Consider the following 15,376-nt stretch of genomic DNA (forward strand, 5'->3'; position numbering starts at 1 on the left):
ATCGACCAAAACCGTTATACACGGGAGCTCTCTTCTTCGACGTCGCAAAAGCGTTCGACAAAGTCTGGCACAATGGTTTGATTTTCAAACTATTCAACATGGGCGTGCCGGATAGTCTCGTGCTCATCATACGGGACTTCTTGTCGAACCGCTCTTTTCGATATCGAGTCGAGGGAACCCGCTCCTCCCCACGACCTCTCACAGCTGGAGTCCCGCAAGGCTCTGTCCTCTCACCCCTCCTATTTAGCTTATTCGTCAACGATATTCCCCGGTCGCCGCCGACCCACTTAGCTTTATTCGCCGACGACACGACTGTTTACTATTCTAGTAGAAATAAGTCCCTAATCGCGAAGAAGCTTCAGAGCGCAGCCCTAGCCCTAGGACAGTGGTTCCGAAAATGGCGCATAGACATCAACCCAGCGAAAAGTACTGCGGTGCTATTTCAGAGGGGAAGCTCCACACGGATTTCCTCCCGGATTAGGAGGAGGAATCTCACACCCCCGATTACTCTCTTTAGTCAATCCATACCCTGGGCCAGGAAGGTCAAGTACCTGGGCGTTACCCTGGATGCATCGATGACATTCCGCCCGCATATAAAATCAGTCCGTGACCGTGCCGCGTTTATTCTCGGTAGACTCTACCCCATGATCTGTAAGCGGAGTAAAATGTCCCTTCGGAACAAGGTGACACTTTACAAAACTTGCATAAGGCCCGTCATGACTTACGCGAGTGTGGTGTTCGCTCACGCGGCCCGCACACACATAGACACCCTCCAATCGCTACAATCCCGCTTTTGCAGGTTAGCTGTCGGGGCTCCGTGGTTCGTGAGGAACGTTGACCTACACGACGACCTGGGCCTCGAATCAATTCGGAAATACATGAAGTCAGCGTCGGAACGATACTTCGATAAGGCTATGCGTCATGATAATCGCCTTATCGTTGCCGCCGCTGACTACTCCCCGAATCCTGATCATGCAGGAGCCAGTCACCGTCGACGCCCTAGACACGTCCTTACGGATCCATCAGATCCAATAACCTTTGCATTAGATGCCTTCAGCTCTAATACTAGGGGCAGGCTTAGGGACCCCGGTAACCGTACTCGTCGAACTCGACAAAGAGGTCGACGTGCAACCTAACCCATGCATCAGCCCGCTGAGTTTCTCGCCGGATCTTCTCAGCGGGTCGCGATTCCGATCCGGTAGTAGATTCATTCGCGAAACAATTGCTCTTGAGTTGTTAGGTCTCCTTCGGAGGCGCTCGGGCAGTTGTTAGCAAATCCCACCCCTCTTGGCTGAGCCTTTGCTCGCCCACCTGTCCTGGTGAAACTGGAAAGGCCTTCGGGCCACCAGTAAACTTTCAATCATAAAAAAAAAAAAAAAAAAAAAAAAAAAGGAATTATCTATCTTGATTTACTTTATTGTGAATTAACATGAACGCGAAATGACCTAAGCGGGCATATGAAAAAATGTATTGCGACGGCTTGACAAATCAAGTTCAATTTATTTCGATTGAAGTAATGAGGTCAGTGATCTTGACTGAGATACTATGGACGAGAAAAATAAATAGAAAACGAGTAATTGCTCGTTTATTTAGCAAACAGTTGGAGGTGCACAAGCGCATCCACCGTTGTGGGTTTTATACACGATTTTAGATTTCTTCACGGTAGCTTAATTGTGTTAGGTGTCTTCTTTGTCCTGGTTCTGATTGTGAATGGCTATTACGCGATGTGATGTTTTTTTTTAATCATTATTATTATTAATTTTCATTCATTAATTTTTGATTTTTTTTCTGCCTGAAATTGATATATTCATTTGGTGTGTCAGTTTTATGTAATCTTGATGATCTATTCATACCGGATAAATACTTTTAGTTTTTTGAAGTGATAAATACTCTTGCGATATATGCATAGGTTTATTTGATTATAGTTAATTATCTACTATTCAAAAAGTTCAAACAACATTGAACACTAAAAAAGTTTTTTAATTAACGTGTAATTCTTCCTAATTTCTAATTTATTGTATTAGTTATATTTATTTTAAAATAAGCAATTGTATTTTACAATTTAGCTGCTAATGAAAGATCCCTTCACTTAACCAAGAAAGGTGATAATTAAAAAAAAACATCTATAAATTCCACAATAAATTTAGTTGTTACTTTAAAACGAATTATTACTGGATGTGTCTCATTCGAGATTCCGATCCAATGGTGCATACAACACGTTGTTCAATTACGAAGGCATCCAACCATGGCACCACCTCATAGTGATGTTATATCACGACACATGATGATGAATGCATCAAGATTAACCTATTTCTAGTCACGATATGTTTTTTTACGAATAGCATTTGCGAAAAATCCGCAAAATACCCATTTGCCATACATGAACGTTCCAAATAGTTCTGTTGTGAAAAATCGAATTAATTTAAAGGATTCACTAGATTCCGTGATATTAATTAAAGGAGATTACTTTGAATATTGGAATGAAAAATAATAATTCGTAGTAGATGTTGTTGCGCTCTGGTAGGAAAAAAAACTGATCCAAATTTAGATTTTACTTATTGAACATACATGCAAAAGAATTTTGCTTAAATGGTTGAACGAGCTCACAGCCCACCTGGTGTTAAGTGGTAAAAGGAAGGTGGTAAGTGGAATATTATTTATGTGTCGGTAACACAATTTCCGATTCCTGTGTGGAAATTTAAACATAAAAAATGGTGACTATGATGGAAACTGTCAGAAGTAATTAGCTCGAAGAAAGTAGTAATTGCTATGGACGAGTACTATAATTCTATGTTTCGAAAGATTGTTATTTCATTCATTATTATTCCATCGCAATGGAGCGCATTGATTAACGACAGTACATTCATGTTAAATTTCAAATATTCACGGAAGTACTCGTAACACAAAATGACAGAATTTTTGTTTCAATAAAATTTGGGCACTACAGCATTTGTGTGGTTATTGCGTGGATTAGCGGTTGCGTGCCATTGTTTTTTAATACAATGAGAATTTAATTATATGAGGATTTTATCTTTTTTGATGACCCCAAAGATAGAGCTATGGTTGAAATTTTTGTTGTGAACTGGGAAATTACTATAAACGACTAAAAGGGCATAATGTTATTTTTATTTATTACGTACAAGGGTGAATGAGTTTACGACCCATCTTTCCGCAGTCCATGGACATCAGAAATAGTATAATAGGATGGTACCAGGTTTTTTATTGGTGGTAGGACGTCTTGTGAGTCCGCACGGGTAGGTACCACCACCCCGCCTATTTCTGCCGTGAAGCAGTAATGCGTTTCGGTTTGAAGGGTGGGGCTGCCGTTGTAACTATACTGAGACCTTAGAACTTATATCTCAAGGTGGGTGGCGAATTTAAATCGTAGATGTCTATGGGCTCCAGTAACCACTTAACACCAGGTGGGCTGTGAGCTCGTCCACAATTAAAAAAAAAGTGGAACAAGATAACCTGAGGTGCAAGGTCGGCGTCCCAATTGTACTATACAAATGGTATCGCGCCTTTCAAGTTGGAATTCACGATGGGATGACGGCATAAATAGACAGGAAGGGTGCACCTACCTCCGCGAATTTATAATACCTATAAAAGATTGTGGGTTGGCGATCGCAGTATTTGGATATAACACTAACGAATTATTTTTTTTTTTAAATTAATTAAGGCTTAATATTAGTATCTTAAGATTAAAATTTGGTAGTGGTTACAATACATCCTCTTTGAGGTTTTTTGCTAGCTTACATTTCATTTATATAATATAATAATATATTCTGTCGTACATAAATGAATAATATAATATATTTCTTGTATTATCCGACCACTTCTTTGTATTCTTGTATTCACAAGTTTTCTTTCTTCATTTGTGTAATATGAAATGATAACAATAATATTGCATGTCTGTTAATGATCACGATTGTGACATGTAATTGTACAATTCTAATACCTAGGCGCTTGAGTGAAAGCGAAACTCCACTTTCATGTTCTTGCGGCGTTGCATTACAAAATAATTGTAATATTTCATGTGCCTCTAGTAACAATTAAGACTAGTGTTCACTAAGTGATGGCCATAATCGAAGCTATTTCAAAATTCAGATCCATGGATGAAGGTGGAAAAAAGGATCTGTTTCCAGAATTTATATATTGATATCGCAAAGCTACTCAACAAAATTTGTTTGACAAACAGAGGTACTGAATTATTTCGTTTTTGCCTATTTACATATAGGTATAAGATAAGATATAGAGGGTCTTGGTCATTTTCCCCCACGAGGACCAATCGGCATGGGGGAGTATGTAGAAAATGGCTGTAGAAAAAAAGGAAGACAGCCAAAACGTTGGGAAGATGAAATAAAGAGTGTAGCCGGCCCGCATTGGAGTCGAATGTCTAAAAATCGAGAATATTGGCAATCTTTAGAGGAGGCCTTTGTCGAGAGACAAGCTGTTTTTAAAACCACACCGAACGCCGAACGGAATAATTGATATTGATTATAAGTTGCACTTAAATTTAATTTATTATTAAGTAATGTATTAAGTTAGTAATTAGTAAGTAAAACAGCAATAAAGGCTTATTATTATTATTATAAGATAAGATTTATACGCGTTTTGTAAAAGCTTATCTACGTTGTTTTTGTAAGTTGTGATTGTAAATTTTAATGAATGTTGACCAAATGTGGCCAAACTATACCTTGTGGTCTCCTAACCTAAGTATGTTATTTATGTAAGTAGAACTTAATTCTTTATTCTTAGATTCTTTATTTTTAGATCATAGACATTTACGAATACGTTTTCCTGGTATTTATTGTAGATCATTAATTAAATGTTGAAGGAATTGAAGAACAATTGTATCACGGTCCACTGGCGCCTCTAGTGGGTATCTCGTCCGGCTAACGGTATTACGGATAGTGTGACTCATATGCGAGCGGTGGTCTCCCCTTCTGAATGTCGAGAGAGAAGATTAAAACCAAGAAATCACATTCATTTTAACAACCTTGAAATAAATAAATAAATATATTGAACGTGACCGTTTTGGTGTTTCTTAGCAGTAGTTTTAGAAAAAATAGATAAATTAATCGATTTCGATTATATATTAGTTATATTATATTACCTTTGAAGTGTGTGTTGTTATCATTGGATTTTTTTTCCGCAGCATAATATGTATTTACAGACAGCTCCCTCATTAGACGTTATCAACCATAGCTGTAAAGTAACTTTGCCCGCATAGTTACAATGCACGTCGTTTACAGGTATGGCATACATACTCTGTAATAATATGTAATCTATTAATAATAAAATAATAGGTAGTTTTCTAAAATAAAATCGGTGGGTAATACTGGTGATGGGACAATTTGTTGTACCTGTGGATGGATGGATTCCAAGTACCAACAGCCTACCCATTTCAGCCTTGAAGCAGTGTGTAGTAAACCTGAACTACCCATTTAGTTCAATAAAAACTAAAATGAAAGTTGCGAGTTTCTAATTTAAAAAAGTTGGAATCTTCTGGAAGATTGAAAAAAATATATTCGGAGTAAAATCTGCGAACGAATCCAGTTTGTTGAGGTTTTAATAGCTTTAAAAATATATGAGTTACTATCTTACGTTATCAATTTTTTCTCTAGTCTAACTACCACTAGTCATAATTGGGTTAAAGATTTAAAATAAACATCAAAGAACAAATACAGATATATTTTTGTCTGGTCAAAATATTAATGTGATTTTGTTAACATTTAAAATTAGTGGTGTGAAAAACGAAGAAAAGGTAAAATATATGTGAAGTTATATTAAAATGCACAATGCACATTATGTGAATGTTATGTGGGTGCTAATTTCTTTTTTAAGGAGGGTAATCTGCTATTGTTGTATCAAATAATATCTGTCTACTATTAATACGGTACATCAAATTTAGATGGTTCAGCGACCCCGTTGGGACAGACTATTCATAGCCTTTTTGCGCGCTGGTAACCGAAATAGGCTTTGGTTGATATTACTGACCTTGATAAGCACTTGTGACGTATTGAAATGGAGAAAAATATTTAGAAAACAATAAACTGTGAAATTAAAAAGAAATCGATTGCAATAAAAAATATGCCGAAAAGATAAATGTTACAGGTTATAGGTAAATAATAAACTATAGGTATTACTTTTGCAATATTGCAATTGAGAATTACTAAAATAAATTTCGGAATGCTATTAGAGCATAGATAATTTATTTATCAATACGTCTTTTTTACCTATGAAGTTGCCGTTTTACAATACTGGTCATTTGAAAGGTAATTTATGTATGGCTGGCGATAAAAGTTTAAATGAATTTATTTTAAAAATATGTATTGTATTTTCAGTCATTTCCTTTTTGATTATTGTTTTGTTTTTACTAAATTTGTATCTTTTTTATCAATATGAACTCGATAACAATACGAGTAATTATGGAATGTTAGTTCCGTCGTGGACAAAGGGCTCACAAACATAATGACATGTACAGAGCGAACACTACAAACTAACGCACAACTCATTCTTGGATTGACGCTTCCGAGATGGAAATTTTAAAATAAAAAATGAGCACCGTGGTCGCCTGAAAATTAAAGTCAACGACGACGAACTAAAGGAGACAGTCGAAGTTGATGATACTCATACTAACGCATACGAGTTTGCAGTGGTTTTCAACCTTAGCGTCAAAACAATAATGGTCCATTTCGTCAAATCGTCATCTTAAAAAAACTTGATAAGTACTCGTAGGTGTCGCACGAACTGAATGATCGCCAGCGCGACGAACGCGTTAAGGTATGCCTTGCGTTGCTAACAGACACAGAAACCAAGGGATTTTGAACGAGATTGTCACTTGCGATGAGAAATGGATACTATTTGATAATAGTAAGCAGTCATGATGTTGCAGTTGCAGACATTGACTTTTTTCAAAACCTAGGCAGCTTCTTGGCAGGGATAAATATCAATACCCGAGAGGTAGTTCAAAATACCTCTGAAGTGTGTGTTAGCTCTCGTACTCTTAACTTGTCCGAGAATGGCATTGAAATTATTATCTCTGCGCTGGCAGAGACACATCGCTAAAGTGGGTGCATATTTTGATTGACAGAAATAAAAAAAATATTGATAAAAATGATTTAACTTTAACTTTCTATGTAGGTACTGAACAGTAATTTCGTAGGTACAGGCCTAATATTTCTTTTCACATTCACAAGAACGGTTTGAGTATTTTCTCTGTGGTCATTATTTGATGGTAAATATGCGTGTCAGTGAATCAACATTTTACTACAAAACAATGGCCCGGATATGCTCGATTGTGCTCGATTCTTGATTTTGAATTACTGAGAATATTACGCAAACTGTGATCTCACTAATGTTGCTTAACCTGGTAGATGACCTGGCACATATAGTACGGAATTAAAATAATAAAAAAAGTACAAAAACCTCCTGATAAATAACATACGGGAAATATGCTTTAAATAATCATTACTGCTACTCAAATTCCTGAGTCCGATTCGTGAGACTTGGATAATGAAAACACGTGTATAATTTAAAAGATTATCAAAAACGAAATGAAAAACTTAATATTTATCGAAATCTGTAAGAAATGTTTGCATGGCAAACATTTTGACATTATGGTTGTAACGAGCATTTCACGTGGTTCACCTTTTGTGGGAATTAGATTGGCAACTTGACCTTTCACTGCTCACACGTTACAGACGGTTAGAGAAAATGGAACAAATGTTTCATTACAATCATTAATAAAAAAAAATTTTTTTTGTTGTTTAGTAATTTGTGTTGTTAATACAACTGAGGTACGGGTTTTGGCCAAACTGTGATGGTTTGTACACGTTGTAGAGCCACCTAGTGTTGATTTTATTTAATAGAGAATTGGCTGTATGGTTGGATAACGTGAAGTATAATATTTTTTTAGATAAAGTAAGTAAAATTTAATTTAACTAACTTCGGTAATACCGTGACTGATGTACGTTTAGATCATTTGAACCACTTACTAAATGCTGTGATAAATGTTCCACACGCACCAGGACTCCACACTCATCATATACAGCACTGGCGTTGACTAATGGCGACTCATCGTCGCTCATAGACATCGTCAATGTTCAAATGAAGAGGTTTCCTAAGTAACTTGTTACTTCTATTTTTGCATTTATATTTGTTATGGTTTTTTAACACAAAATAAACATTATTATTATTAAGCTATTGCATAGCTTTTATCGCGGGCCTTGAGCGCGGCGACCGAATCATGAAATTCCGTAACGAAAAAAACCTAACACCCCTCACTCCGCCTACCATGTAGCTCGCGTTTAACACACGTTGCGCTTGTGTAGTGTTTGTGAATAAGCGCGTGGCGTGACGTCACACTGCATGCGCATCATGAAAATTCTGCCCATCTCTCTCTCGCGCGGTCTAGCTTATGAGTGTGAAGGGGACAGTTAAGGTTTTGATTTTATTAATGTTTAATATAGCTTGGTCTTGTTTTATTATTGTTTTAATATTAAATTATCATTGTCTAATTATAATTGCATAAGTTGATAAAAAAAGCTATGCAATAGCTTTACCGCGGCAGTTCCCGAGTGTCACACGTTTTTTATTTTTTATTTAAATAAACTTTTCAAATATTAGACAAATATTGAGAATAAAAACGTATGAAAGCCTACATTTTAGCGCTTCGGGGCCCAAATAGTCGATGAAACGGAACGCACGTCTAGACAAAACTAATAATTATAAAATCACAGATCACTGACCATCGCATTGAATTATTTGGAGTTAAAGTTTCCGTGAAATTGATGTTTTGTATTAAAGCCTTTAGATTTTGTTTTAGGTTGAACAGAAAAAAAAAACTTGATGAGAATTTTTTTGATCGTCTCTTTGAGGAATTCCGAGTTCTTGAAATTGGTCATTGAACTTTACAACCAATTCATTATCAACATAATTCATGAAATTGTTGTATCGAATTAAACAGTTAGTTTTATTTACAACATAACAATAACTACCGTCAATCTGATCTGATGAACTTGGAAGGTGGGAAGCAGATTTCTCAACCAGCTACCACCAGAAATCGAACTAGTACAATTCACTTATTTGGTCTGTAATTTAATCATAATTATTTTATTATTATTAAAATGTTATACCAAACATGGCTCGGCAGGAGTTGGAGAGAGGACGGGGTTTCAGACTGGGTATTCATGTATTTTATTACATACTAGCTCAATCGATAAACAAAATACCTAAGCTTTTGTATAAAAAAAACAAATAAAAGGAATCCGTCGGACGGGGGGCACATCAAAGGAAATACAAAAATGTTATTTTTATTTAATTCCGAGCATTTTCACATTTATCTACATTTTAAGCCTTCTCTGGACTTCAAGAAACAATTCAAGACCGAAATTAGCCAAATTGGTCCAGCCGTTCTCGAATTTTAGCGAGACTAACGAACAGCGTTTCACTGGTAGTAGGACCTCTTGTGAGTCCGCACGGGTAGATAGGAAAAAGGAACCCAGGGGCAGGCGTCGAAAGAGACGTCCTATTACTGGACGAGAGAGGTGATTTTCTATTTACGTTATTTTTGGTAGGTAGGTATCACCAGCCTGCCTGCTTCTCCCGTGAAGCAGTAGTGCGTTTCGGCTTGAAGGGCGAGGCAGCCATTGTGCTGTAAAAACTGAGACTTAGAAGTAATGTCTCAAGGTGAGATGTTCCGATGACCACTTAGACCATATCAGGAGGGCCAGGGAGCTCGTTCACCCATCTAAGCAATAAAAAAAACAGCAATTCTTTTTTATATATATAATAAGATAAGATTTAAGATATGGGTGAACGGTCCACCTGGTGTTAACTGGTTTCCGAAGCCCTTATACATCATAAGGGTTATTTATGTCTCTTATCTCCTATATTACCTAAGGTTGACATCTCAGGGGTCCGGTTGGTACCCATCTACACAGTAAACATTTATGTTTACGTAAACTAAAGATGTTTTACGGGTGCTTATGGTTTGTATACATTTATAGTATAAAGTATACGTATTTTCTGATGAATCAGTTGTGTTTTAAGTTTTATACCTATTGCTCGAAAATAATAATAACGTAGCGATCGGTACTAATAATTGAATTGGTGGTGTTTCGTGATAATTCAATTTATAACCTTTTGTGTACTGAGAGGATTACGTGGCACTCGTGTTTTCTATTGTCATGAAGTCATGACCTTCAAAGTTTGTCTAAAGTATATAGATATACTAATAACAACTATACTACTACTAAACTACGAGTATAGTTACTATTTATAAATAGAATACATATTTAGTATAATTATATTATTCTGAAACAGGTTTTTTTTCATATTAACCAAAAGACACGACATCAGGTATTCTGTGATTTGCAATCTTTTTTTTTCGCAGCAACCTCATACAGATTTCAAAATTTAACGGCTTATAAACAATAGATATGGTTAAAAGTTGTATATTTACACCTATAAAGTACACCTCTGTAGGAATTATTTAATGCATGCTTACCTGAGGTGGAATATTGTTAAATAGGTTAAATTACCGTAACTTTCCACACGAGAAATGTTGTGTGGTCTCGTGGTACAGTCCGGAAGGCTGCGTCCACAACTCGCGTACTCCCACCATCTTCTTCCTGGTTAGAACAGAATTAAAATTAAATTAATCACAATTTGTGCTAAAACTATTACCATTATTAAATTATTACCATGTACTATTGGGTTCTGCGATAACTACCTACCCTCCACCATGTTTCCTACATGCTTTTTCTAAGCGATGCGGCTTGAAGTTCTCAGTAGTTTGGTGTTGCTCCTGGCATTGCTGATGTCTATGACCAAGGCCGACCATTCACCATCAGTTGTGAATTTTATATTTTTATGCTCTAAATACATAGACGAGCTCATGGCCAATTTGGTGGATTGTGGTTAACCAGTGGTTATTGAAGCCCATAGTCATCCGAACCCTGTCACCTTTTGACGTAAGGTCAAAGTTTCAATTACATGGCATAATGGCTGTCCCATCTACATCAACTTCGCGACAGAACTAGGCAATATAGTGGAAACTCTCCGTCTTGGTTTGTAGCATGCCTAGCTTACAAACTGATTACATACATTTATAAATCGTAATATCGGGTTAAAGTTTTATTACACAATGGAAAAATTAGTGCCTGCCTGCGGGATTAGAAAACCGGGATAGTGACATCGGTCCATACGAGTACACTGGGCGTTTTATCCTTTAGACTACGACGACTTCAAGTCTCTGGAGAAGGGAGATTAGGAAAGATATCTGACTAGGACTAAAAATAGTACAAAGTCTCAAGGAGAACACGTAATAGAATAAAATATGATTTTATTTATGCTAGAATTAATGATATTTATGGAAAATATGAGAACAAAAACATTTATAATTTGGCTGGCTGGCACCATAAAGCTCCCAACATATTACTTTTAATATTTATGTTAAAAAAATAACAAAGTCAATGTATGCTATAATATTACAAAATAAAACCACAATTTCAAAACGTTTTCAATCAAAACCAATCTCCACTGAAATCGTTAAGACCTCATGGGAAGGGTGGAATAACAAACGACACGGGAGTGTCCAAGGTTTAAAGGTGTGCTTTGCCTAATATACAGTTGTATGGAAGTAATTCGTTTCTAGGTCACCACCACAATAGATCTTAGGGTGCGGTAAACTAGAAATACGAACAATCAATCTAGATGGATCAAATTTGATTTAATTAAAAAGTAGATACTCCTTCTACATGTTTAAATTAAAAGTTTTATTTTTTGTGAAACCGACCGATCGTTCAAATTATTATTTAAATCATTGTTTATTTTTAGAGAGAGAGCAATAATAATTTTAAGTTATATAAAAGTTGAGAAACGAACTAGCGAAGTCGGTTATTTTGGGTCTGAAATTTTACATTAACAAACCGGTATTTTATCATTACTTAATTAATTATAAACTAAACTACAGCTGTCAGGCGTTTTGTTTCTTTACAGATTTTAAGAACTATTGAACTAAAATATGTGGTGTCAGATAGAATAGCTGAAGGATGAAACTCTATTGAATTAACCTAATTGTAGATAAACAAATAAATTTAATCTTAAAAAAATTGTGGGTAGCCAGTAGCATGATTTCAATCCATTTTATTAATAATTCAGTGCTGATGATAAATTTAAATGTACTCAGAATGTTAACAATTGTATAAAAACTAAAATATACGTTATCAATCACCATTCACTTTTTCATTTGAATATTCAAATATGTAAAGAGGCAAATTAGTATTAAATAATAATTGTCATGCAACATCGGATCTAAGAAACCTTTAATTTGAATACTGTATTATTACACTAGTAACCGCGACACTTTCCATTTCCCACACTGTTTGTTTATAAAAATCACGCAATTTATAATTACTTGATCGGCTCCGATTTCCAGAATATGCATTTTCGGTTTTGTTGACTATGATCGGGCTTGTCCCATCACCGCGCTACTCGGTCGGTTCGTACTGCGTTTCGGCGCAAGAACACAGTTAAGTTTGCAAGACGACCGCAACGGTTACAGACTCCTCGCGGACTAACTATAACCACTACACAATACACACAACTGCACACAGAGCATTGGAGAAAAAAAGAAAATTTGTTCACGCTTTGTGCACTAACATATTTTAATCAAAGTTAGAGAGGAATAAATTAATCGCGAAAGTCTGCTCGGTGTGCGTTGGACTCGGCTCTGGGGCTTTATCGTGTTTTCATCTTATCTTCCGAACGTTGGATGAACATCTTAATTATTTTCAATTAATTATCGATTTTTTTAAGTTTTTTTTTTTTAATCTACAAAATTTATTAGCTTGATTCTGTTATTAAATTCAAATCTTTAGTTTTAACGAAAACTCAACTGTTTTTTTTTTAATTCATAAAATAAATAATAAATACAACCTGAAATTCATCTATCATTGATGTTTAATCAACAGAACTTCCGTAATAACATTAAAAGCGCGACATAAGTCAAAGGTTCACACACGGGCCATTAGACTGGCCGGCAGCTTAACCGCGTCTGGCACTGTATCTAATTTTCCATACACACTTGCAAAAGCACCTGGGACGTATGTTGATGTGCAGGAATTACGGTTCGACGCCCACTTTGTTTCGATGTTTTTCACGTTCACTTTCGTCGAGCATTCGGTCACGCTGAGATTTTGCACGGGCATAAAATAATTGGGAGCATGTCAACCAATTCGTTTTTAAATACCCCGTCAAAATACGTTATACGTTATACAGTACATACATTATGAAGTCATTTTTTAAAACAAGCATTAACTACAATTAAATGACAATATCTCAATCCTTTGCTTAAATTGGAATTTTCTCTTATGTCCATATTATTATTAAAATATTATTATAACTTTAGAACGAATTCAGAAGTATTTCATTTAATCACTAAGATTGTAGGAACAAACCTGACAACAAAAACACATCACCTATTAGCTACCTATCTATTAGTAGTATGTTTAATAGCTAACTTATTAGAGCTAATTAGAGTAGCTGAAAAGTGTCTTATATTTTCTATTCCAAGAAATAAGAAACCATTAAGTGATTCGTCATTCAATTGTTTTTTCAACAAATAAATCTGTATTGTTTCGCTACCTACTGCAGAAGTAAGTCGTCCCAGATATGCGGACCGTTATACGGCTATTGATGTAGATACGAGCCAGTCTGTATTAAACTAGAATTGTTTGAAACAGGAACCAACTCCAAAACAAGAAAATTCTCCATTCGGTGTTATAATGTTTGGTACCTCAGAAGTACGTAATTTATAATTCGGTCCGGAAAAAAATATTTTTGTTTGAAATAGTTCAATAGTTGGTTTTTAAATCAAAATAGCGACAAAAATTATGTAATAAAAGCTAACGAGAATATATTTTCCTTTCTAGTGCGTTTGATTCATATATCTCAGAGTCGTGTGGCCTAAAGGTTAAGCAGATCGAGCGATGCGGCTAGGCCGCTGTTCAAATCCTGAAGGCAGGTACCAATTTTTCTACAGAAATGCTTACTTATGCTATGTTTACGAATGACTGACTATACGATGAAGGAATAAGATCCTGTAAAAAAATCAAACCCGTGAAAATTGTAATTTGCGTAGATAATTACTATATAGGTAACTGAAACTTCGACCTAATTTCTCAAGGTTAATAATAATTGTTTTTTTTTAAATAATTTTGTTGTGATGTGTGGGCTATCTAAATGAAACGAGTGCTTTGGTCGACGGTCGTTTATTGACTGCCTTACTAATTAATTACTTAATACAGTTCTAAAGTAACGTGTTGTTGCGCATTGTATTTCACGACATCTTGATTTTATTAGATGATATATTGAAGGTACAGTCATGGAACCCGTGGAAGGATGGGATGCATGTAATCAGGGCCGGATTTAAACTTAATACCGCTCCTGGGCACCGGAAAGAAATCCGCTCCAATACTGGAATTTTACCTAAACTTATAGTTTATATAATTTATTTTTCAAAATTAAAATAACTAATTTATCGCGGAAAATTTATCATATTATTATGTCATATATTCCAAAAACGTAAATGAATTTGTTTTTTTCTAACAATTATAAATTTCGACTAAGGGTGACTCATAATTATATTATACAATTTTTCTAATGAAATACGTACTCAACAAATGTTCACGATTGACTTCCACGGTGAAGGAATAACATCGTGTAATAAAAGTGAAACCCGCAAAATTATAATTTGCGTAATTACTGGTGGTAGGACCTGCTGTGAGTCCGCGCGGGTAGGTACCACCACCCTGCCTATTTCTGCCGTGAAGCAGTAATGCGTTTCGGTTTGAAGGGTGGGGCAGCCGTTGTAACTATACTGAGACCTTACAACTTATATCTCAAGGTGGGGGGCGCATTTACGATGTAGATGTCTATGGGCTCCAGTAACCACTTAACACCAGGTGGGCTGTGAGCACCTCCAGACATCTAAGCAATAAAAAAAAAATACAAAAAAAAACTAATTAAATTTCTTTAATTACAGAAAATAGAAAAATCGATTACTATTTTAAATCTCCAAGGAAATAAATTCATTAAATCATTTTGATTATTAATTTTTACCAAAAGTGCCATAATTATAATTCACAAATAATGGATGAATTGAATTTCTTGAATTAATAATTAAAAAGAAAATTATTAATTATTAGAATTAATTAATTATATTGAGCTATCATGATGACTAAAAAAAATTCTTACTTTCAAAACATTGCGGCCCTGGGCACTTGCCCAGTATAAATCCACCACTGCATGTAATACATAAGATTTGTAGATAGACAGAAAGTTTTTTTGAATTAACACTTTTAAAAAA

General features: G+C 35.4%; 1 protein-coding gene across 2 annotated transcripts in view; it reads right to left on the reverse strand.

Moving 5' to 3' along the window:
- The window catches only part of LOC101740655 (villin-like protein quail), a 30,190-nt gene extending 17,136 nt beyond the window's left edge, over nt 1-13,054 (reverse strand). Inside the window, exons 1-2 of one of the 2 annotated variants that reach the window (XM_038010746.2) lie at nt 12,946-13,054; nt 10,548-10,637 (exon numbers count right to left, since the gene is read on the reverse strand). In XM_038010746.2, coding sequence (XP_037866674.1) covers nt 10,548-10,637; nt 12,946-12,963 — 108 coding nt within the window. In that variant the 5' untranslated portion in view covers nt 12,964-13,054. Of the gene's footprint in view, nt 1-10,547; nt 10,638-12,424; nt 12,635-12,945 lie in introns of those variants that run through there. The other variant, XM_038010745.2, reaches the window with a different exon arrangement.
- Between the last annotated feature and the right edge of the window lie 2,322 nt (nt 13,055-15,376).

The sequence above is a fragment of the Bombyx mori genome, chromosome 4, assembly GCF_030269925.1.
Source record: "Bombyx mori chromosome 4, ASM3026992v2".
In the NCBI taxonomy this organism is placed as follows: domain Eukaryota; kingdom Metazoa; phylum Arthropoda; class Insecta; order Lepidoptera; family Bombycidae; genus Bombyx; species Bombyx mori.